Source organism: Choloepus didactylus, chromosome 5, assembly GCF_015220235.1.
Source record: "Choloepus didactylus isolate mChoDid1 chromosome 5, mChoDid1.pri, whole genome shotgun sequence".
Lineage (NCBI taxonomy): Eukaryota > Metazoa > Chordata > Mammalia > Pilosa > Megalonychidae > Choloepus > Choloepus didactylus.
Window position 1 is genome coordinate 38,759,169 of NC_051311.1, and position 23,429 is coordinate 38,782,597.

General features: G+C 46.4%; 1 protein-coding gene across 1 annotated transcript; it reads right to left on the reverse strand.

Moving 5' to 3' along the window:
* Positions 1-12,663: 12,663 nt before the first annotated feature.
* On the reverse strand, positions 12,664-20,052 carry ATP6V0E2 (ATPase H+ transporting V0 subunit e2). Its single transcript, XM_037835863.1, has 4 exons — positions 19,740-20,052; positions 18,280-18,327; positions 15,829-15,944; positions 12,664-14,604 (listed from the first exon to the last, which is right to left on the reverse strand). Exons 1-3 carry the CDS (start codon positions 19,841-19,843, stop codon positions 15,851-15,853), a joined length of 246 nt encoding a protein of 81 aa, XP_037691791.1. The 5' UTR covers positions 19,844-20,052; the 3' UTR covers positions 12,664-14,604; positions 15,829-15,850.
* Positions 20,053-23,429: the final 3,377 nt, after the last annotated feature.

Consider the following 23,429-nt stretch of genomic DNA (forward strand, 5'->3'; position numbering starts at 1 on the left):
TTGCATAGGAGTAACCTGCAGGACAGTCTCTCAACTCTATCTGAATTTTTTTAGCCACTGAAACCTTATTTTGTTACCTTTCTTTTCTCCTTTTGGTCAAAAAGGCTTTCTCAATCCCTTGATGCCAGGTCAAGCTCATTCCCAGAATCTGTGTCCCACATCGCCAGGGAGACTCACTCACCTGGGGGGTTCTGTCCTACTTCAGGGGGAGGGTGATGAACTTATTTGCAGAGTTAGGCTTAGAGAGGGAAAGTCTATGTTTGAGCAACAAAAGAGGTTCTCTGGAGGTGAGTCCTAGGCATAATAGTAGGTGGGCTTAGCCTCCCTTTAACAACCATAAGTTTCACCAGAGGAAGCCTCATGATTGAGGGCTTGACTTATGATGTGGGGGTTCCTAAGTTCACATAGCATATGTTATGTCCAGGATAATCCCTTTTGCTTTTTAAAAAACTGTGTGGGGAAAATCTAGCCGGCCTCTCACCTGTCCTGAGGCAGAGTAAGCATGATAATAATGTAGACCATTTCTACCTTCCCTCACCCCTGCAAAAATAATTAGGTGGATGAGGTGCTTCCCCTCAAAATGTTTGAGTTTGCTATCCCTTCTCTACCCTGCACGTACCCACTTTGTGCAGGAACCTCAACCATCTGCTTGTTTTCCTCCATCTTTCATAGACTTGTGGAATGTCAGAGCTGGGCAGGGCCATAGAAGTCTAACCCCCATCCTCAATTTTGCAAATGCCTGATAGTGACTCAGTGTCAGAGTTGTGGTTCTGATGCCATTTTTTGGCATCAGAAGCTCAGTCCCAGGAAATGTCTTTGATCAAGAGGTGAAATGTAGAGTATTTGCATAAGTCTAAAAAGTACCACACTTTGCAAAGGAGTTGAATGCTTTTTGCTCCCAATGATTACATGTGGTAAGAAGAGGCATTATTATCCCTAGGTGACAAATGAGGAAACTGAGGCATAGTAATTTAACAAGACTTGCTCAGCAATGGACTAAGCAAGAACTAAATCCAGTTCTTAGTCAGCAAGCACAGAGATCTTCCTACTGCAGCATTGGTTTAGGAGACAGAAGAACCAGTGGAGAGCTAGTTTAAAAAGCAGCATACTGGGCTCCTATCAATTCTGTGAGTGTGGAATGAGCCCAGCAAATGACATTTTAAATAAGCCCCCCAGGGGAGTGAAATGCATCTTGCACAGACACTTTTGAAAAGCCCTGATTTAGACTTTTTAGTTTACTTATCTCCTTAAAGGATCTTGAAAAACTCGTAACATTTTAAAGTTGACATCTAAACATTTTTAATTTAAGTTTAAATATCACCGGTAATTCAGTCAGTTTATTGTAGATATTGAACATTTTAAAACTATACTTCACTCTTTTAAATATATCCAATGGACTCTACATATAACAGTTTGTATATCTACCATTATTCATTTAAAAATATATGAACAAGCTCTCAATCAGAAATTTTACAGTTTCTTTTTCTACTTAAAACTTATTTTCCATTTCACTTTCTCCTACAGAATTTTTAAACTATTGAACTATATTTTGTGCCTAAAATATGTTCTTGATCTCCCTATCAAAATATGTATGTACACTGAAATATTATTTCAATAATTTCCTTTGGCATACATTGATTGACTTACTTATTGTTAAAATGAGAGAGGGTTCAGTATCAATTGTGTCTTTCTCTTTCATTTTTATAAATGTAAGCCCAGAAAAACTATGTTTGCATTCATAATAGATGAGAATTGATAGAGTTTTGTCATAGCTTATCATTCAACTCTTTGAATTCTTTTCTGGTTGCCTTTTAATTCATTTTATTGAGGTATATTCACAAACCATGTAGTCATACAAAACAAAGCATACATTCAATTGTTCACAGTACCATTACATAGTTCTGCATTCATCACCAAAATCAATCCCTGACACCTTCATTACGACACACACAAAAAAACAAGGATAAAAATTAAAGTGGAAAAGAGCAATTAAAGTAAAAAAGAACACTGGGTGCCTTTGTTTGTTTGTCTATTTGTTTGTTTGTTTTCCTTCCCCCATTGTTATACTCATCCATCCATAAACATCATCTTCAAGATTCACGGGTTCTGGGTTGTAGTTTGATAGTTTCAGGTATTTACTGTTAGCTACTCCAATTCACTAGAACCTAAAAAGGGTTGTCTATTTTGTGCGTAAGAGGGCCCACCAGAGTGACCTCTCGGCTCCTTTTGGAATCTCTCTGCCACTGTAGCTTATTTCATTTCCTTTCACATCCCCCTTTTGGTCAAGAAGATGTTCTCCATACCACGATGCCAGGTCTAGATTCCTCCCCGGGAGTCATATTCCACATTGCCAGGGAGATTCACTCCCCTGGGTGTCAGATCCCACATGACGGGGAGAGCAGTGATTTCACCTGCCAAGTTGGCTTAGCTAGAGAGAGAGGGCCACATCTGAGCAACAAAGAGGCATTCAGGAGGAGGCTCTTAGGCACAATTATAGGCAGGCCTAGCCTCTCCTTTGCAGCAACAGTCTTGCCAAGGGCAAGTCCCGTGGTAGAGGGCTCAGCCCATCAAACCACCAGTACCCCATGTCTATGAACACATCAGCGACCATCGAGGTGATTTCCCTGATTATTAATGAAGCCAAGTGTAGTTTTTTACCTGCAGATTGACAGTTTCAGTTTCCCTTCTTGTGAATTGCTGGGAATATATTTGTCAATTTTTCAATTGTCTTTTTTCTTTTTCTCATTAATGTGTTAGTGTTATGTATATAATATGAATACCAATCTTTATGCACTATAAATATCTTCTCCCAGACTTATTTAGAAAATCCTTCTTTTTCCTGATTGTCATAAAGTCACTCTCTTATGTTTTATTTAAGACATTTTGACATTTCGCTTTTTACATTTAAGTCTTCAACCAACCCAAATTTCATTTTTTTGTGTGATCTGAGGTAGGGAATGAATCTTACCTTTTTCCATTTAGAGAGCCAATTCTCCTGGCAGCTCATCATTTCCCCACTGATTTGTACAGCTTCCCCCTTTTCATTCCCGTATATATAGGGATCTATTTCTAGACTCTATATTCTATTCTAATGGCTCTCTATTCTATTCTAGTTTTCTATCTCTGCATGAATGTTTTCATGGGCTTTTTAGACATAATTTACATACGATAAAATACTTAGGTGTACATTTCAATGAGTTTTGAGAAATTTATTCACCTGCTTAATCACCTTCACAATCAAGACACAGGTTTTCTATCCGCCTGCCTCCTGCCCCCCATACCAAAGTTCCCTTGTGCCCCTTCCCAGTTAACCCTGGCCCCAGGCAACCACTAATCTGCTTTCTGTTATTATAGATTAGATTCACATTTTCTAGAGTTTTATATAAAGGGAACTATTCAGTATATACTCTTGTATGTCTGGCTTCTTTTGCTTTAAACAATGTTTTTGAGATTCATTCATTGTTGATGTGTGAATCAGTAATTCATTCCTGTATATTTTTGAGTAGTATTCCGTTATATGCGTATAGCACAAGTTGTGTATTCATTCACCTGTTGATGGCCACTTGGGTTGTTTCCAGTTTTTGCTATTACAAATAAAGCTGCTATGAACAAAACACATGCAAGTTTTTGCATGGACATATACTTTCATTTATCTTAGGTAAATACCTAGAAGTGGGTATACTGGGCTGTATAATAAGTTATGTTTAACTTTTTAAGAAATTGCCAAACTTTTTTCAAAGGGTTTGTGTTATTTTATATCCCCACCAGCAATGTCTTGATTGTTCCAAATCCTTATCAACACTTGGTATTGTTGGTCTTTTTAATTTTAGCCATACTAATGGGTATGTGATGGTATTTCCTTGCGGTTTTAATTTGTATTTCACAGATGACTAGTGATGTGATTGCATTTTCATGTGCTCATTGGTCATTTGTATGCCACTTTTATGAAGTTCCAGGTCAGTTTCTGGCCCATTTTTAAAAATTGGGTTTGTTTTCTCATTGTTGGATTATAAGAGTTCTTCACATATTTAAGATACAAGCCCTTTGACAGATAAATGTTTTGAGAATATGTTCTTCTAATTTGTGGCTTACTTTTCATTTTCTTAACAATGAAGAGCAGAAAAAGAAATGGGACTGTCTTATCTCATGTCCTGCCCCCCACCTCTCCTTCTCTCTTCTGTGCTATTACAAATAAAGCTGCTATGAACAAAACACATGCAAGTTTTTTGCATGGGCATATACTTTCATTTATCTTAGGTAAATACCTAGAATTAGGGGGACTAGTAGCGAACATATGTAAAGAATTTCTATAAATCAATAAGAAAAACACAAACAACTTAATAGAAAAGCCAGGAAACTATATGACCAGGCAAATTACAGAAGTGAAAACCCAAGTGGTCAATAAACAGATAAAAAGAGAGTCAGGCTCACCAGTTACTAAGAAACTGCTAATTAAAACAAGATACTATTTCACACCCATCATCTGATCACAAAAATTAAAAAGGCTAAATAACCAATGAAGTCCAGGAACCCATACAAGGTTGTTAAGAGTATAAATTGAAACAATCACTTTGGACAGCAATATCTAGTGAAGTTGAAAGTAAATGTCCCCACAAGGCAGCTATTTCACTTCTAGATATATACTCTAAAGAAGTTCCAAGACAAGTGCACAAATAGACTAGATATGTAGAGGGATGCTCACTGTTTGTAATAGGAAAACCTGGAAGTAATCCAAATGTCGTAATAGGGGAGTAGACAATAAATGAATCAAATAGATTTATATGCAACAACATGTTTTCAGTCAGTTATGCCACAAAATGCTGCATGATAAAACTATGTGGCTTATAACAACAAGCATTTTTTTTTCTTTTTCTCAAGTGTCTGTGTCAGCTGGGGTTTGACTGATCTACCCTAGACTTGGCCAGACTTGATTCCAGGTTGGGTTCAAGTCTGCTCCATGTTTCTCATTCTCTGGGGCCAGCAGGTTATCCAGGGCATTTCCCATGGTGAAGGCAGAAGCACAAGCCAGCTACACGGTGGACAACGGAGGTGGGGAAACTCTGGGCCTTAGCCCATGCATCAGCTCCCATCAGTCACTGGTTGAAGACTGTGGTGGGTGAGCACTCACTGGTTTCCAGCCTGCTGCAGTTGGAAGCCAGGTTGGTGTGTACTAAAGTGTTAAGGGGAAGGGGAAATGCATGGAGCATTGCCAGAGTCTACCTATAGCCTATTATCAATTTTTTATCTCTGCTAATATGATAGGTAATAACGGGGTTGCATTGTTGTTTTAATTTACTTTTCTTGATTATAAACAATTCTTAGCATCTTTTCATGCTCAGAAGTCGTTTATACTTCATTTGTGAATTGCCTGGATGTCCTTTGCCTATTTATCTATTTGTGATTATTTTTTTCTTGTTGATTAGCTCTATGTCTGTTACGATTTGCAAAGTTTTCCTTGTTTGTCATTTGTCTTTTTTTTCCCCTTTTTTCCTTGCAGAAATTTATTTAAATTTATAAAGCTTTACATTCATAGCTTCCGGATTTCGTTTTTCTCCTCTTACAGAGGCCTTCCCCATTACAAGAGCATTAAAAACATTCTTCTGTTTTCTTCTAGTACATTTATGGTTTCATTTATATCTCTGATCCATTTGGCATTTATTTTGTTGCCAGAAGAGAGGTAGTCACGGCACTGTTCATTGCTTCACCCATCCTTTTCCCACTGATTTGATTTGCCTTTATCAAATTCTTAATCACATTCTTAATTCTTAGTTGCATTTGAAAACTCAACTTTCTGGACTCATTTTCTTCCATTGAGTTGTCTGCCTACTCATTTGCTGGCACTGTTATTTAAATTTTTGTGGCCTCCTGAATTGTAACTTCATAATACTTTTTAATGTCTGGGTAGGCTAGTGTCCCTCTTGATACTCTACTTTTTCAGAAATTTCCTCATTTCTTACATGTTTATTTTTCCCTGAGAACTTTAGAATCAGGGAACGAGTCTCCTGTCCCCATCCCACACTTCCCCTCCAAAATTAGTGTTTTCATTGACAGGGCACTACATTTAGAGATTAAGTTAAGGGAATTTGACATGAAACACAAGAGCAACACAAACAGGCCCTTCCCAGGTCCTAGCACCATATCAGAACACACAGGGTGGTTGCTGCTTCCTTCTCCGTGAGGTGGATCAGCACGGTGCCAGCCATGGGGACAGAAAAGGGGAAGGATGCTGAGATCCTGGCAGGATAAAGCGTGGCATGGAGCTGAAGAGTTAATATGTAAAAACAACATGATGAATGATGACATTTATGGATGCCACACTTTAATCCAAGACCTGGGTTAATAATTCACAATCCCTGTGAAGTAGCTGCATTATTATTATTATTCCAATTCAGCAATAAGGAAACTGAGGCTCAGAAAGATTTGCTAACTTTCTAAAAGGTCACCCAAATAATAATGGGTGGAGCTAGAATTTGAACCCAGGCGATCCACGTCTAGATTCTGCACTGGCAGCCTCCACTGACCTGAGCTGCTAAATGAAGGTGAATTGCATTTTGGAGACTGGGAAGAAAGAAAAAAGAGGAAAATATGTTTGCTGAATCAACTGCTGCACACCAAGGGCAAAGCAATTGCACCTGGTATCACTGAATAATGTAGCAGAGTCCACAGTGGATTCTTCAGAATCCAGTACTCTTGCTGTATAAGACAAACTAATTGGGAGGTGAAAAGAATCACCACCCTGTCTCCCAAGTCTTTGCCTGGGAATGAAATGCTGGCCTTTGCAGTAGGGAGGAGGACTCTTGCTGCATCATGGCCCTTAATCCTGAGGGCAGGGGCCAGGTTGGGTTTCGGTGGGTTCTGGAGATGACCCCTCCCAACCATACCCCACTTCAGAGAAGATGGCTGCAGGGCGAGTTCAAGGTTCTGCTAAGCATCAGAGCCCCCTTAGGATGTCATGTCAGAGCCCCCTTAGGATGTCACATCAGAGCCCCCCTCCAGTGAACCACCAGCCTCCTCCTGGACCACATGGTGCTAGACATAGTTTAGCTATTGCATAGTCCCCTAAGGCTTGGGCACTTCCTTCTCCCCAGTCCATGGCCACCCAGTCAGAAGCTCCAGATCCTGCTGGGGAAGACCAGATGAAAGGCTCACAAGGCACTCTCGAGGTACTCATGCTACAGCTTCCCTCAAGTTTTCCAAACCTCGTTTCAAAAGGCTCTGGGTTGATAAACTAAGTTTGGAAATCATTTGAGGGGTTGAGGTTCTAGAGTCGTGGTTCCCAAATGTGGGGGCCAGGGCAGGGAGGAGAATTGGCCCCCCAGGGAACATTTGGTAATGGCTGGAGACACTTGTGGTCATCACAACTGACGCCAGGGGTTCTAGTGGTGTCCAGTGCGCAGACCTCCTGCAACGCACAGGCAGCTCCCACAGCAAAGATTTACCTGCCCCAAATGTCAATAGTGCCAAGTTGGGAAACCCGGTTCCAGAGGGTTTCAGTCAGCACAGGAACCCTTGGGAAGCTTGTCTAAAATGCAAAGCCCTGAGTCCCATCTAGGAAATTCCTAATCCAGTAGGGTTGGGGGTGGGGGGCAGGAATCTGCATTTGCAAACATCCCAGGTAATTCTGCTATAGTTGGCCCGTATACCACATTTTGAGAAATGAGCCTAGAGGATGATTCCAAAACTCTGGGCCCTAGACCTGTGGGGGCCTGCCTGCCCAAGAATCACCTGGAGAGTTTCTTTAAAGCCCAGGTCCTCAGCTCCATCCCCGGAGATCCCATTTTGGTAGATCTAGCGTAGGTCCCTGAGTTCTATGGAGTTTGTTTTATGTTTTGTTTTGTTTTGGGTGATTCTCGTACAGGTTGATTAACCAGGAGTGTGGCCTGCATAAGGATTGGACTTTGGTCATCTGCTCTCACTTTTTTGGTGTTACAAGTCAAGCAAAACCTCGGTGGCTGCCAACTGCTTTCTTTCCTGGAAACCTGCGGCTTTATAAACAGAAGGTCACTTCCAGCATGGTTACCAGGGGTTACTGGGATTATCTGGAGAGGCGCCATCTGTAATTGCCCACACTCCCAGAGTACCAATGACCCTATTTCCGTTCAAAGCAATCACGATTAATCAAGGGCAGTGCTTTGGGGGCTTCAGCAGGGAGAGGTGACCCTGTGACCAGCCTATTAGAACCAACCTCCTGTATGTACTCCCATCCCCACCCCACCCCAATGAGAATCTCCCCCGATGGGTGTCATTACTATAGACTGGAATGTGTCAGATCTCTCGGGAATGTGGAGGTAGGAAAGAGTAACAGAAGATTGTTTGGAGGGACTGAAATCAGAGGAGTATCAAGTCGGGCAAGGTACTTTATCTCTTTGTCCTTTAGTCTCCTTAAGTAGTGCCCGGCACATAGTAACTGCTCAATACATACTAGCTGTTATTATTACTAGATGTGCTTGAAGGGCATTTCTTCCAGGCTATGGTATTTTCTGGAGGATTCTCATTGTTCCATGCTAAGAACCGCAGCTCTGATGCCAGGATCTCCAACGTCAGTGCAGTACAATCTCCCCCCAGCGCATGCCCAGTGATGTTGCACAAACTGGACACTCTTGAGGTTTCTTTCCCGGCTGCTGTGCAGGCACTGCCCTCTGCTGGCCACACTCCTCGTGGGCAGCTTAACTTATGTGGGTCACATTCATCTCCTTCACAGGCTGTCCTGTTTTGCCAGGATGGGCCCCAAGGCTGCTTCTCCCTCTGCCATTTGGTTTGGCTCAGGGGATAGCCTACTCTTGGCCACTGACCATTTTCAAAGAGATCTTTTGCTTTGTGTAAGGTTCTGGCAGGTTCTGCATCCATTTGACATTTACTGAGGCACTGCCCACAGTTCGGGGGGAGATGCCTTTTGCTTCAAACCTGCTCACCCTGCAGGTCCCTGTCCTGGGGGTGGAGTGCAAGCCTCGGCAGGAATGCAACACTCACACGGGTGTGGGAGGCCAGGCCCTGGGAGGGTGTTGAGCAGACAGGAGTTCTTGGCCCCCTCTCTTTTCTCGCAAGAAGGAAGGAAAACTTGGGAAAGGCTGCCCGACGGTGGAAGTCGCTGCCAACCCGGAGCTTGACAGAGGCTGCCCAGAGCACAAGGAGCAGCTCTCCAGGACTCCACCTTCCCAGAAACGGGCTCAGTAAGAATTCAGGGACAGACAGACACATCCTGCAGAAAGCGCCTACAGATGAACTAGAGCAATCCAAGTCTTGGAAGTCAAGAACTCAGAGGACAGAGCCCCAGTGGGGAAAGCAACTATTTGTGAGACTCTCCCTCTTCCCTGTGCTCTCCCTGCTTCCCCAAACCCTGAGCAGGGAACAATGGTGTGGATTTGCCTTAGGCCCAGCTGGGTGGGCCTGGGACCACAAAGATTCTCAAAGACCCAACCAGAGGCTCTAATGGTGGGAAGGCTGCAGAGGTGGAAGGGCAGGGGGTCCCAGGATCTGGTTTAAGAAGAGTTACAAGGAAAGTGGCTGGAGCAGTGTGGCTGCAAGGGTGAGTGCCCCAGACCCAAGGCCTGACTCACAGGGACCAGAGTAAATGAACCCAAGAAGGCCCCGCCTTGCTTAATTTCCTTTTGTCTCTCTGGGCCAAACTTGAGGGGGTCCATGGCCTCACCTCCCACCCCCAGGCTGTCACTTGTCTTTCTCTTCTCCCTCCCTCCCATTCACTCTTCTGTCCATTAGAATCTGACTTCATCCACCCCTCTCCCCAAAGTTGCCAGCCGATCTTGGCTACTCTGGACCATTCCCTCCTTCTGGAATCACTCTTCCTTTAGATTCCATGGCATAGTCACCCAGTTTTTTCCTGCCTCTGGACATTTTCTCAAAATCCTCACTGGGCTCATCTTTATCTGCCTACCCCATAAATGCTGGCCTTCCTCAGGGTCCTTTTCTGGGCTTTCCTAACACTCTGAACTTCCTCTGGCAACTCCCATGGCTTCAGTTTTCATCAATTATTTTATGCTGATGACTCCCAAATCTGTATCATCGGGCCAGATCTTTCTCTTGGCTTCAAATCCATCTATCCAAACACTTATTAAACATCTCCCCTTGCATGTTCCATGGATCACCCAACTCGACATGAGACAAACGAAAAACCCAAGGTCCTCACACCCCTCTCAAGCCTGCTCCTCTTCTGTGCTGTCAGCAGGCTGCTCAAGCCAGCCAGGTGCACAGGTATCTTCCTTTGTCTGTATTGCTCACTGAAGCATCTCCAACTCCAGAATAGTCCCGGGAATAGAGTAGGCAGAATAAATTGCTGCCTCCTACTCTCCCCACAGCCAAAAGCTGACACATTCAACTCCAAATCACAGCTTCAATCTGCCCCCTTTTCTCTGTCCTCACCAGCACTAATATAGCTCACACCATCACCTTTTGCCTAGATCACAATTAACAGACTTCTAACCAGTCTCCTATTATGCATCCTGTAAAGACATTTCTATAAATCACATTCCCCTGCTTTAAAACCCTTTCATGACATTGGGTATCTGTGTGACACCTGAAACTCAGAGCTAGAGCTCAGCAGATATGAATGTCAGTATTAACACATACAGCAACTGTTAAAAAAAAAAAAAAAGCTGAAAAAGAGCCCAGACTTCAATTAGAGATATGAATGAAGCAGATCTGGTTAAGACTAGGGCAAACTGGGCCAAAGGGTAAAGGTTGAAACTGACTGTGTGTTAAAACTTCAACTTCCATGTGAGACCAAGGGAAGAAATGTTTATTTGGTGTAGGATCTATATTTTCTAAACAGTGTGACTTCTACAGTTTGTTCAAACACCACAATTACATGAAACTTTGAATAGGAAGTGAGATATGGTAGGTCTGTATAGGTTAGAGTGAAATAGTGACACATCCCAAAGTAATATGGGTGGAGAATAAATATATATTCGGGCGCCCCTGAGGAGCTGGGGTAGGATGTGGAGGTGTTCGACTTCCTCACCTGGATTGTTGCTGATGTTCTCACAACCACTGGGGACTGATGGCTTGATGTGCTGAGCCCTCTGTCTTGGCGCTGGCCCCCATGAAGCTTGTTACTGCAAAGGAGAGGCTAAACTTGCTTATAATTGTGCCTAAGAGTCTCCCCGAGTGCCTCTGTGTTGCTCAGATGTGGCCCCCCCTCTCTCTCTAACTAAGCCACCTCAGCAGGTGATCTCACTGCCCTCCTCCCCCTACATGGGACCTGACTCCCAGGGGTGTAAATTTTCCTGGCAATGTAGGATATGACTCCTGGGGATGAATCTGGACCCGGCATCATGGGATTGAGAACATCTTTCTGACCAAAAGGGGGATGCGAAATGAAATGAAATAAAGCTTCAGTGGCCAAGAGATTCCAAATGGAGTCAAGAGGTCACTCTGGTGGGCACTCTTATGCACAATTTAGACAACCCTTTTTAGGTTCTGAAGAATTGGGGTAGCTGGTGGTGGATACCTGAAACTATCAAACAACCCAGAACCCATGAATCTCGAAGACAATTGTATAAAAATGTAGCTTATGAGGGGTGACAATGGGATTGGGAAAGCCATAAGGACCACACTCCCCTTTGTCTAGTTTATAGATGGATGAGTAGAAAAATAGGGGAAGGAAACAAACAGACAAAGGTACCCAGTGTTCTTTTTTACTTCAATTGCTCTTTTTCACTCTAATTATTATTCTTGTTATTCTTGTGTGTGTGCTAATGAAGGTGTCAGGGATTGATTTAGGTGATGAATGTACAACTATGTAATGGTACTGTAAACAATCGAAAGTACAATTTGTTTTGTATGACTGCGTGGTATGTGAATATATCTCAATAAAATGAAGATTAAAAAAAAAAAAGAGGTCACTCTGGTGGACATTCTTACGCACTATATAGATAACACTTTTTAGGTTTTAATGTATTGGAATAGCTAGAAGAAAATACCTGAAACTACCAAACGCCAACTCAGTAGCCTTGACTCTTGAAGATGATTTTATAACAATGTAGATTGCAAGGGGTGACAGTGTGATTGTGAAAACATTGTGGATCGCACTCCCTTTATCCAGTGTATGGATGGATGAGTAGATAAATAGGGACAAAAACAAAATGAAAAATAGGGTGGGATGAGGGGGGATGATTTGGGTGTTCTTTTTTATTTTTATTCTGATTCTGATTCTTTCTGGTATAAGGAAAATGTTCAAAAATAGATTGGGGTGATGAATGCACAACTATACAATGGTACTATGAACAGTTGATTGTACACCATGGATGATTGTATGGTATGTGAATATATCTCAACAAAACTGAATTAAAACAAAAACAAAAACAAAAACAAACCCTTTCATGGCTGCCCACTGCCCTTGAGATTAACTTGAATTTGTTCACCTGGCTTTGGAGGTCCAAATGGTCTGGTCCCAGCACATTTCTCCCGTTTCTTGTGTAAGCACCTCCTACACCACCACCACCCCCCTCCCAGCCACACCCGATTTCCAGTAGCTCTTCCAAGAAGCTCTACTCTCTTGCACTGTGTGCCCCATCCCCTCTGCCTACCACCCCCACCTGCCTCCGCAGGCTCCTGAGCCTCCAGGAAGTCCCTCAGGCCACCCCGGACTAGGCCTGGCGCAGACAGACACCACGTCCTCAGGACAATTAGGAAGAGACAGACTCAGGAGAGGTTGGAGACCCGATTTATTGCACAGTCACACTTTCCATTGCAAGAGGAAGTCATGCACTCTACAGTCCAGGGCACAGATGAGTGGGGGGCAAGGTTCCCTCTGAACAAATCCTCGCTCCTCCTCCTGCCAGGCCACGGTTCTGGCACAGTGAGCAGGAGCCTGTATTTTCTTCCATGTCTCAGAAAAATGTCGTTCTCAGTGTCCATGTTCCAGAGCTGCCAGCCCCCTTTGCTGTCCTCCAAATCAACCCACTGAGGAAATGGGAATCTGGTGGGTGGGTGGGCGGCAGCCAGGACTCTGCCACCAAACACAGTGAATTTCCCACCACTCACTATTCACTAAACGTAAGCTGGGGTTTTCAATACAATTCACACCCTCACACCCTCAAGTCCACAGGAAGGGCCACAGGGGGCAGAATAAGAAAGGTTGGAGTGGGGTTTTGCTAGTGGGTGGGGTGCTAACGGGGGCCCCAACCTGAGCTCTGAGGAATGGCCATGCTTAGAGCCAAGAAACCTGGTGAGGCTCATATCATAGTCTGCTGCCTTTCCAAAATGATGCCCACTAAAGGGGAGTTTGGAAATGCTAATAAATAAAGTCAATAAATAATTGAGGTTGGCTTTTCCTCCCTCTAGAGAGAAGTGTGGCAGAGTAGAAAGACTGTCAGCTAGGAGTTGGATAATGGGGTGGAGCCTTGGCTCTGTTCTAATTAACTCTGACCTTTCTGCAAGTATGGAACGTCTCTCAGCCTCGCCTCCCCCCTCTGTGGGTCCCCAAGTTTCCTCTGGCTCACAGCCCTTGTCAGCTCAGGTGACAATCCTCCACCTCATTTGGGGGCAGAGACCTGGTGCTGGCCTCAGAGAGGGCATCTCACACCACACCTGGCTTGTCTTCCCTCAGCACAAGCTCCACACCACCTGCATGTGGCTGCGAGGCTGAATGCTGCCACCCATCGTGGCCCAAATGAAGCCAAATCTAGCCTGTCGGTGGAGGGGCTGCAACTTTGGCTTCTTCTGACTCCTGCTGTGCTCACAGATGGACTGACAGAATAGCTCTGGAAAAGGGGGGTGAGCTCATTTACAGAGGGGAGGCCCAGTGAGGGAAGGAAGGTGGAACAGAATATTCTGAGGAGAGAAAACTTCTCTAAGCAAGCCAATTTAAGTGACTTTATAAAGGATGCTCAATATGTAGGTTTCACTCTTGACTCAAACTACTATTTCACTTTTTTTTGTGAATGTTTTCCCATTACTTCCACATCTTTATATATTTACATCTAAATGTGTCAGAAATTAAAGAATAGTTCTGTGCCAGAGCTGGAAAGGCCTTTGGCATAATCTGGTACAGGCCCTCTGTTTCATGGCCGAGGAGGCCCACAGAAGTGAAGATGCTTACCTGAGCTGGCACACAGAAGGATGGTGGCAGAGCTGGGAAGGCAGCCAGGTCCCCTGAATCCCCACCCAGGGCTTTCCCTCTGACCCAGCCCCACCCCAGGCTTGGAGCACCCTGGGCTGGATGCCCCTTCTCCTTAAGGGCCTGCTGGACACATGTCCTTCCTCTGGCTGGGCCGAGTCCTGGCCTCTGCCTCAGCTGTAAATGACAGGTCCACTCTCATCAGCTCCTCAGCTAGGATCTACTGGACAGGGAGAGAAAACTCTAGAGCAGTGAGAATTTAAAGGGCCAGAAGCTCCTGCTCCAGCCGGACTCTGAGCTCAGGGCTTTCCCCAGCCTTCCCCAGCGCCCAGCGAGGGCCAGACTGACCGGGTTAAGATGATAATTCCTAGAACTAGGCCAGGCAGTGGGGGCGTGGGCCCAGCTGTCAGCAGGAGAAAGCACTGAGGGACGTTCTCACAGCCATGGTTGGAGTGGGGTGGGGGGGTGGAGTGAGGATGAAGGGGTCGTCAGGGACGGTCCAGACAAGGTCATCCAGAGAGCAGGGAAACCTGAAAAGGGCATCATATTAAAGGATTAGCTCCTACTGTCCACAGGGCTCTCCACCCTTGCCCAGGCTTGCCCCAGGCTCCCTCCCACAGACCCTCCCTGCCCAGGCCTCTGCCTTGGGGTCACTCTGCTTACCCTCAACTATCCCTCTGTCCAGATTAGGGTCTCAACTCCTGTGCCTCGGCCCTCACCTTACTCAGAACTCTCCCCCTCTGAGGCCTGGCAAACCCATAGCCAAGGATGAGCCTGCAAGTGCCTGGGAGGAGCCAGCGTGGGGCCACTGGGCTCCCCTGGAGTTTGAGAAGTAGAAAGAGGAGGTGATGTGGCCGAAGCCAGGCAGCCAGCCAGGACACCAGGCACTGGCAGCTCAGTGCTGATGCAGTCCTCCCACCGTCCCTTCCTCTCCGTGTCTGCCTCTTGGGCCATCCCCAGGGAGGTCTGCTTCTGAGCCCTTCCCAGCCCCACTGAGGAGTGGGAGTGGGAGCACCAAAGGGGTCTGATGACCTTGGTTGTGGAATCACAGCCACCTACATCCACTTGGCTCCTCCAAGACATCTGCCTCTTGTTGCCAAAGCAGTCTTTAAAAGATTCAGACTGATCGCACCATTCCCCAGCGAAGCCTTGGGCGGTTCTCCACAGCCCTCACAAAGAACGTCAACCTTCTCAGCTGGGCTGACCAGGCCCTGCAGCATGGGAGCCCTCCTGCCTCCTGTGCTGCCCTCCTCCCGGCCCCCCTCCAGCCACACTAGCCCTTTTCCTATTCCTGGGGCCACCATGAGCCTTCCCTTCTGCCTCTGCCAGGGTGTGCCTCCCCCCACCCCATCCTTCCCTGACCAGCTCCCACAGTCCTCAGGTCACTATTTCCTCCTGAGCCTTCCTTCCCTGGCCAGGCCCCTGTCGTGGCTCTCACTGCTCTCTGCATAACCCCGACTATAGCACAGTTGTCTCCTGCCTTGGGATGAAGCAATACGAGGACAGAGCCTGTATCTATTGTATTCTCCACTTCAGCCCTAGTGTCTGGCCCAGTGCTAGGTGAGAAGGTAGTAGGTACTGAGTAACTTTGTATTTTTTTGTTTTTTTTTTTTTTCCTAGATAAATAAACAAAGGCCTGCCTCTGAATGAGAAATCTCAACATGGGCCCTGCCTGGTTTCTTCCTCCACACAACGCTGCCCTTCCCCACCCATGGAGGGCCCCTGCGGTCCTCACCCCTCCACCCTCCCAGTACCTGGGGCCAGAAGCTGAGCCGGTCACTCCCACAGGAAGCGCACATACCAGATGGTCTCGTTCTTCAGCTGGGGCCCGAACAGGGGGTTCAGCTGGGCCAGGATGGCAATGAGCCAGCTGCCAGGGACAGCACAGTGAGGGTAAGCCTGGAGACTGAAGGAAAACTACCCTATGCTCCAGAGAGGAGGTCTTTTGCCATAGTCTTTTCTTCTTTCCCAGGGAAGATGCGACTAACCCACCAGATAGCAGGGTCCTTATTCTCAGGAGCAAAGAGGGTTACAGGGAGCACGTGGGGGTCAGTCTGGAGTTTGTGTTTTGATTTGATTTTTTTTTTTTTTTTTTTGGTAGATTTATAAAATCCTGACTTGCAGCTGGATTCTGGTATCAGGGCAGAGTTAAGACTGCACTGCCAGGCATGCTTTTGGAGTGACCCCCAGCTATGCCCTAATAAATCACTAGTCTGAGTCTGTCCTACTCTTTATGCCTCCAGGAAGCAGATCAGGGCTGGTATGATGGGAGGCAAGTCAGAATCACCTCCTTTTAAGAAGAAGATGAAGGATCTATGCTGAGATGTGAGGAGCTGATGACCAAAGATCCCCCAACCCGACCTACTTCTGAACCACTCTGTTTTTCAAACCAGTTTTTCACTCACTCGACTCCCTCCCTCCATCAGCATGCTGGACTGTGTGGGTGATGTCTGGCCCCATCACTCATGACGAACAGTCCCAGCTTCATTTGCCCCATGGCAGCAGCCCCCAAAAGAGTCTCTGGAAAAAGATTCCCAAAGCCTTACACGACCATATCAATGATATGTGGTCTCTATTTTTACAGGAAGGATGACTCTCTTTGCCCTTTGAGCCCCCATAGCAGCCAGTGGAGTGCCTGCCACCCAGAGAGCTGCCAGAAATCATTACCTGCTCTATATCAGTATTATCTCCAAGATTATGTTTTGTAAATACAATTTTTAGGCATGGCATTTTCTTAAAATATCCCCACCTTTTTGCCTGTATTCATCTAATTTGCAACATGTTTTCCATCTCCCATCTGTCGATTCAGGGTTTGTCATTAACCCCATATATGTGTAAACTCAGTCTCCGCAGAATCCCACCCACCATTCTTCAAATCCTGGTCTCTGAACCATCGAATCCCAGCCCCTTGAGGCCCTCCCTGGGGCAGGTGAGGACGCTCTACCAAGCCTTGAAGGACTGAGAAAAGCATTACAAAATGGGCCTTAGAGATGCTCTGTCCACTGGCCTTCTTCCTTTTTGTCCTGTGTACTGCCTAAAGGATTCTGAAAAACCATGTATTTAAGCTAACATCTAAGAGTCATCTTTATTTTTAACAAATTTATATTTTGTTAACAGGAAGCAGAAAATATTAAACATTATATACAATGAAGTAAGAGAGAACTGACTAATAGGAATAGTTTATGACATAATTTAATAAAATAGGTTTTAACTACAATAACATGTACCAAATCTGAAATCATGTAGATTTTTTAAAATGTGGGTTTTATCCTATGTGCTTTGAAAAATTTAGCAGTGCTAATATTCCAGTTACTTTAAAAAAGAATCTGCTATCTTTTAAAGAATCCAAATCCTATACATCATCTGTATTATTTCAATGCCAGGCTTACCCTATAAAGATAATGTATAATACACAAAAAGAAGAGGCCCTACAAACTTAAAGTGGCTTGACTCCTCATGAAAGAGGCCTCTCCCCAAACCAAAACCTGGACTTATCCCTTGGTTTGCTAGCCAGGATGATTTACACCTCTGAGCAATGAACATAGCAGGACTGGGGATGGATGCAGGGGGTAGCTTTCTTTTTTTTAAAGTGGGGGAAGGGCCATTGTTAATGGGTCTCAGACAGCTTTAGAAAGAGGACACCGAGGACCTGGAAATTTATTCTTTCATGCTGTCCCTTGGAAGGTTTTCTTTATCCCCAGGGTACCTCTTCCAAGATTGAAGACCCTGCTCTCACCTAGTGGTTGCACACTGGCTGCATTACAATCACCTAGGGGCACCCACTGAAAAGATGGGCTCCCAAGTGTAGATCATGAGAATTGTGATGTACTGGGTCCAGGGTGCAGCCTTGAAAGCTGTGTTTTAACAAATCTCTCTCTTTCCTGTTCCCAGGTGATTATGATGCACAGTCAGATACAGAAACCACTGGACAGGCCCAACTCATTCACTTCACAGCTGGGAAAACTGCGGCCTATGGAAGTCATAAGGCTTGCCCAGGTTACACATTCACGGCAGAGCCAGACCAGAGCTTGGAGTTCTTGCCTTCTGGTCCATTGCTGTTTTTACTATCCACACTGACTTGCTCTTGTGTTTTATAGATTCAGCCTTTCAAGAGGTGTTCACTACCAGGACAGAGGGGAGAGCAGGGAGGGAAGAAGGGAGAATCAAGGAAATCACTGATTTTGAGATGGGAGAGACATACTTACAAGAGGTAACAGCAGACAGCAGTGGTTACCAGCATGGTGATGACCACCCTGAAACAGACAGGGATGTCATGTCAGGGTGAATGGGACCAGTGCCCTCAGGAGGCCTGGCCAGGGGCTCAGAGGGGGCTCCTGTTGTTGGCCCCTTTCCCACTGGCCTTTCCAATGCCACCTGTACACAGGAGACTGACTTCTACTCAGTGTAAGAGTTGCAAGATGGAAAATAAAAACAAAACTATAAGTATACCTCTGGGGGAGGCCAACCTTGACCACATCCCAGTTAAGTTACAAATGCTTCCTTCACCTCCCTTCTCCATCACCCATTTCAATGTAGTATTTCCCATTTTAACGTAGACATGTTGAGAAAAGACTATGCATAGAGCTGTGTTTGTGGCAACCCACTGTGGAATGGTCTCTGGAATTCTAAATTCATTGGGTACAGAGAAGGAAAACAGTTGACCAGCAAACAGGGAAGGAAGTGAGGAGCTTGTGAGCCATCTCCAAGGCAAAGTGAGTTGTAAAAAGTTCAAAGAAAGACTGGAGACAAAAAGCTTAAAATGTAGCCAGACAGACTTCAGTCAGACTAACCAGAGAACCCACCAAGGTATGCAAGAGAGGTACCACACTAAAGTGGTTTACAAAGTGCAGCTGTGGGTCTTAGCCCTGCACATCTTTAAGTACAGAGGCAATGCCACATGTCTGCAGCCTCCAGCCAAAGCTAAACCCAATCCAAACCAGGGTCCATGACTCCTGATCTAAAACACTTCAAGCTGGTACCAGAGAAGTTAGCACTTGATCCAGTCTTTCAACATTACTAAGCACCTTGGACCAGTCCTGTGCTGTGACAGGATGAACAGGACAATCTCTGACCTCAAGGAATTTGCAAGTCAAGGAGGAAAGAGCATTTTGTAACTGAGGATAATATAAAGCAGAAACTGCTGAGTAGCATAGCAGGTACGGAAATCTGCTAGGATATCTTGAAAAAATAATGAGACCAGTTAAAAATTATTCAACACATAATATGTGCCATGCAATAAGTGTTTGATATGCATTGTTTCATGCCATCCTCACAGCAGCAGACTCAGAAAGCAGGTATTATCAGCATTCCCGTTTTACCTGGGAAGAAACTGCACCCGTGCCACCACACCCTTTACTGGCTGGAGGCGGTGACACTTGAAGTGTTTGCTAGCGTCGGCCAGGTCTTCCCCTTTCTTCACCCTTATCTGCCCTGGCACCCCGACTTCCTGCCTGTTCGCGGGTGAACACGGTACAGGCACAGGTGCAAAGACCTTGGAGAAGGATGCTGGGGGCCTGGCGTCCCTCGTGCAGCGGCGGGGTGCCGAGGCGAGTGCTCGCGGCCCCATGTGATGCCACCCCCCGCCCCGGGTCGGCGGTGGGCCAGGCAAGCGCGCTGGGGAGGAGGCACCCAGAAGAGAAGCCCGGGGCCTGCTCGCGCTTCTTACCCGCGGTTTGGTCCTTTCGGCACAAACCAGGGCCCCGCGATGCCGATGAGGCCCCAGAAAGTGGTGAAGATGATGACCGGGAGGGCGAAGGAGTGCGCCGTCATGGCCGGGCCGAGAAGATGTCCAAGGTGGGATTCCGGGCTGCACCAGGAGAGCGTACCGGGGCGCGTGGGTCTACAGCCGGCGAGTGGGGCGCGAGCCCGAGCATGCGCCGCAGGAACCCGAGTCCGAGAGTCGCGCAGACCAACCACCCGCTTGGAGCAAGCGGGCGCTCCGCCAGGCCAGACCCGCGCACCGCTAGCGCCAGGGCGTTTCCTGACTGGCTCAGCGCGGAGCAAGCTCCGGTCGCTGTCACTCAGGGGTAGGGGGCGGGCTTTCTGAGAAGCCCGTTCGTTGATTGGCTGACGTGAGGCTGCAGAGCGCTAGAAAGGCCAAGGTTGTGGAGGTGCAGCAGCCGGTCCTGGATTGGGTTCCAAGGGTTGTTGTCAGCTTGCGCGCGTGTCCTCGTCACCCCACCCTCCCCCTTTATTCCGAAAGACCTATAGAACTTGGAGAAGCACCCCAAAGGTCATCTTGAGCATTCCCTGGCCCCGGTCACACCACTGCGCCGACTCTGAGAGCGCGCAGGGGACCCAATTTTTGGAACCCCTCGAACCATCCTCAGTTGTTAGAAAAAATGAGAGATATGTCCTTTTATCTAAGGTGAATAAAAAGCCCCCCAAACTCGTCTCCCTCGCCGCTCTGCACCTCAGCCCCTGGCCTTCCCTCCGCTAGGCTCTACTCGGTCCCTAGCACTGGGGTGGCGTGGGTGGGGCGCGGCCCCCGATGGGCGCGGTCGGAGGACCCCCAAGTATTACCCAGCAATAGCGGCTGGAGGCGGGGCGAAGACGGGGCCTGTCGGTCCACCCTCGAGCGGGGGAATGACCGGGTTAGATCCTCCCTGTGCAGAGAACTCTGCTCTTCGGTTGCCCTAGTCTTGACCCCCAGGTTAATTCTTCTGTTCCCATTCTGTTTTCGCCCACTTCGAGGAGCAAATCTTAGCTCCTCTCCTGTTTTTTTGTCCTTAGATCCCACCACCCACGAGGGCGTGGACAGGTTCGGGGGTTGGAAGAACTGGATAGTTGGAACCGAGGAGGAGACGCGGGAGGAAGGGCGCGGTCGGACCGACTGCCATGTCCTCAATTCAGGCAGGACCCGTGGCCTGCCAGGGTCGGCAGCTCCCGGGAAGTCGCCAGACGCATAATCCCGGCAAGAGCTGGGAACATCTGGGGGAAGGCAGGGGACTTCGCCTGGAGTCAAGGATCTTGGGGCTCCCTTCTCAGTGGCTTACGCCATGAGAGGTATGAGTTCAGGGCCACGATGGAGGCGCGAGAGCTGACCTACTAGGCAATTCCACACTCAGCAATCATGTCACCTTCTCCAGGCATCAATCTATAGCAAGACAACAGCAGGGGCTTTAGTATTAGATCCCTGACTCCCTGTGTAAATAGCCACAGATTGCTTAAATATAAAATGGAAATACTGATTCTTTCACACAAGATTGCTGGAGGATTAAATGAAATAAACATGTGGAAAGCACATAGCATATTAAGGGGCTCAATAAAATTTTTCTTTGCCATGTGATACAGATGCCAATGTGCCTTTCTTTGTACTGACCCACTGTGAACAATGCGTGTTTGTCCTTGTTTTCCCATCCCTGTTTTCTGGTCGAGGCCTCCTTATCCATTCTTTTAACATTCATACAATTTGGGGGTGGACATCTTCAGCATATCCCCAGCTCACTCACAGGAGCTGGTGTCCAGGCTGAGGATGCTATTTTATGAAGCATTAATATGAGGCAGACCCCTCACAGACTGTTCTCAGACCCCTCCCTCCCAGATGGGCCCCTGATGGTTTAGCTTTGCATTCTACTAGCAGTCTGTTCCCATTGCACCCACCTCCCACTTCCATGGTGACTTTTGGTTGACATCGGTTCCACTAACTGCACTGTCCTGGCTCTCCAATGGGTGCTTTGAGGCACCACTGACAAATGGATGGTGCAAATCAGGTTTCCAGATTGACACAGTACCCACCAGTACTCTCACATATGGGAGTTTCAGATTATCTAGGCTGTATGTTTCCATACAGTATGACTTGCTGACAAACTAGAGATTATTTGTAAATTCAAAAGGGAAGAAGAGCTTTGGGTGAGGGATCCCCAGTTCCTCAACAAAGGCAAAAAAGCCACCACTCAGTCACTAAGTCCTAATGCAGTGTCTTCCTGAAAAAATCCTGCTCAAAGCTCATTACTCACTGTCTTCAGAAACCCATTCCAGCTGTGATCAATCCATTAATCTACATTCCTTCAGTACTTATGTGATTTACATTCAGTTTCTGTACATTTTTGTTTTTCTCCTTTATAGTAGGAGTTTGGGTAACCTTCTGAGAAATATGGGAACACTTACAAACCTCTAGAGACAAGCCCCAAATCAGGGTGCTGAGCCATAAAGCTTGACTGTTAGCTCATGGTTACTCTTTCAGGAGTATATGTCTAAAAGCCAGAAATCTGAAGTCTGACATGTTTAGTCTTAAAAACTCCTAAATACCCAAGCCCTTTTCTACAAACCTCCATCATTCCCTTTCTGATATTCTATAGAATGAAGGGAAATAAGGATGAATTTTAGGAAATAAGGATGACCTACTCAGGCTTGAAGGGATGAAGCAGAAGATCCATCATGTAAATTTCAGGCAGACACTTAACCTGGTTCAATGAACTTGGCAGTCAAGAGTGAAGGGTCAGGTACTGCTCTGTCCATCTCCATTCATGAGGGACTCTGACATTTTTCATAAAAATGACTTTCTGACTTATCTATTAGAAGGCTTCCCAAGCTTGTCAGCTAGCAGTGGATGCAAGGAAAATTAAAGTGGTAGCAAAAGAGGCCAGATTCTCCAGGCAAGGACAACACCTGCCAAGCTGTTACAATGAAAGCAGGAAGAGCATTCGCTAGAAGCCCTAACATAGGGCTCTGGGACTTCAAAAGTCTCTGATCTCAATGGTCTCAGGCTGTCTGTGCCACACCTGAGTTGAGATGCTGGGCACTTCTTGGTCCCCCAGCTGTAGCATCCACAGGAGTCTGTGTTTAGTGGTACCCTCACTGGGGATGGAGGATGAGAGAGGTATGTCCCTGTTGCTAGACCAACATCTGAATTCTCTTTTCACAGAGTTTGGTACCAAAGTCAGAAATAAGACTGAAGATGATTCTGGAGGCAACTGGGAAATCCCCAATGTGGTGAAGTTAGAGATGATTCCTCAGCCTTCTATGAAGTTGAAAGAACACAGGACCAGAGAAAAGAAAGTCCGTCCAAGAGTTAACTCTGAGAATGCCTCTATGTCCCCTGAGATATTCACAGAAAAAGTCAATGCAAAGAGAGAAAAAGGATAAGGAGGGAAAACTCTTCCAGGGGCAAAGTTAATATAAAGCTGCTCCCAACCTCTGCCAGGTGTGGCAAGAGCTTTAAGAGCCCTGACCATCCATGAATGCAGTCACACAGGCAAGCGACCCTTTAAATGTCCCGAATCTGGCAAAGGGGGACCTCAAATGGCATTGGATGATCCACGTGGGGATGCAGGACAGAGCTGTGGTCACCAAAAGCAAGGACCCATCCATTGCTAGGTGCACACCAGGTGAGTGGCCATACAGGTGCCCTGAG

Bases quoted from the DNA above. Each gene is read 5' to 3' on its own strand.
- ATP6V0E2 (XM_037835863.1), bottom strand. From the start codon at position 19,843: ATGACGGCGCACTCCTTCGCCCTCCCGGTCATCATCTTCACCACTTTC. The intron at 18,328-19,739 runs GTAAGAAGCGCG...TGTCTGTTTCAG, and splicing joins CCGAAAGGACCAAACCGCGG to GGTGGTCATCACCATGCTGG. The intron at 15,945-18,279 runs GTAAGTATGTCT...TGTCCCTGGCAG, and splicing joins GCTGTCTGCTGTTACCTCTT to CTGGCTCATTGCCATCCTGG.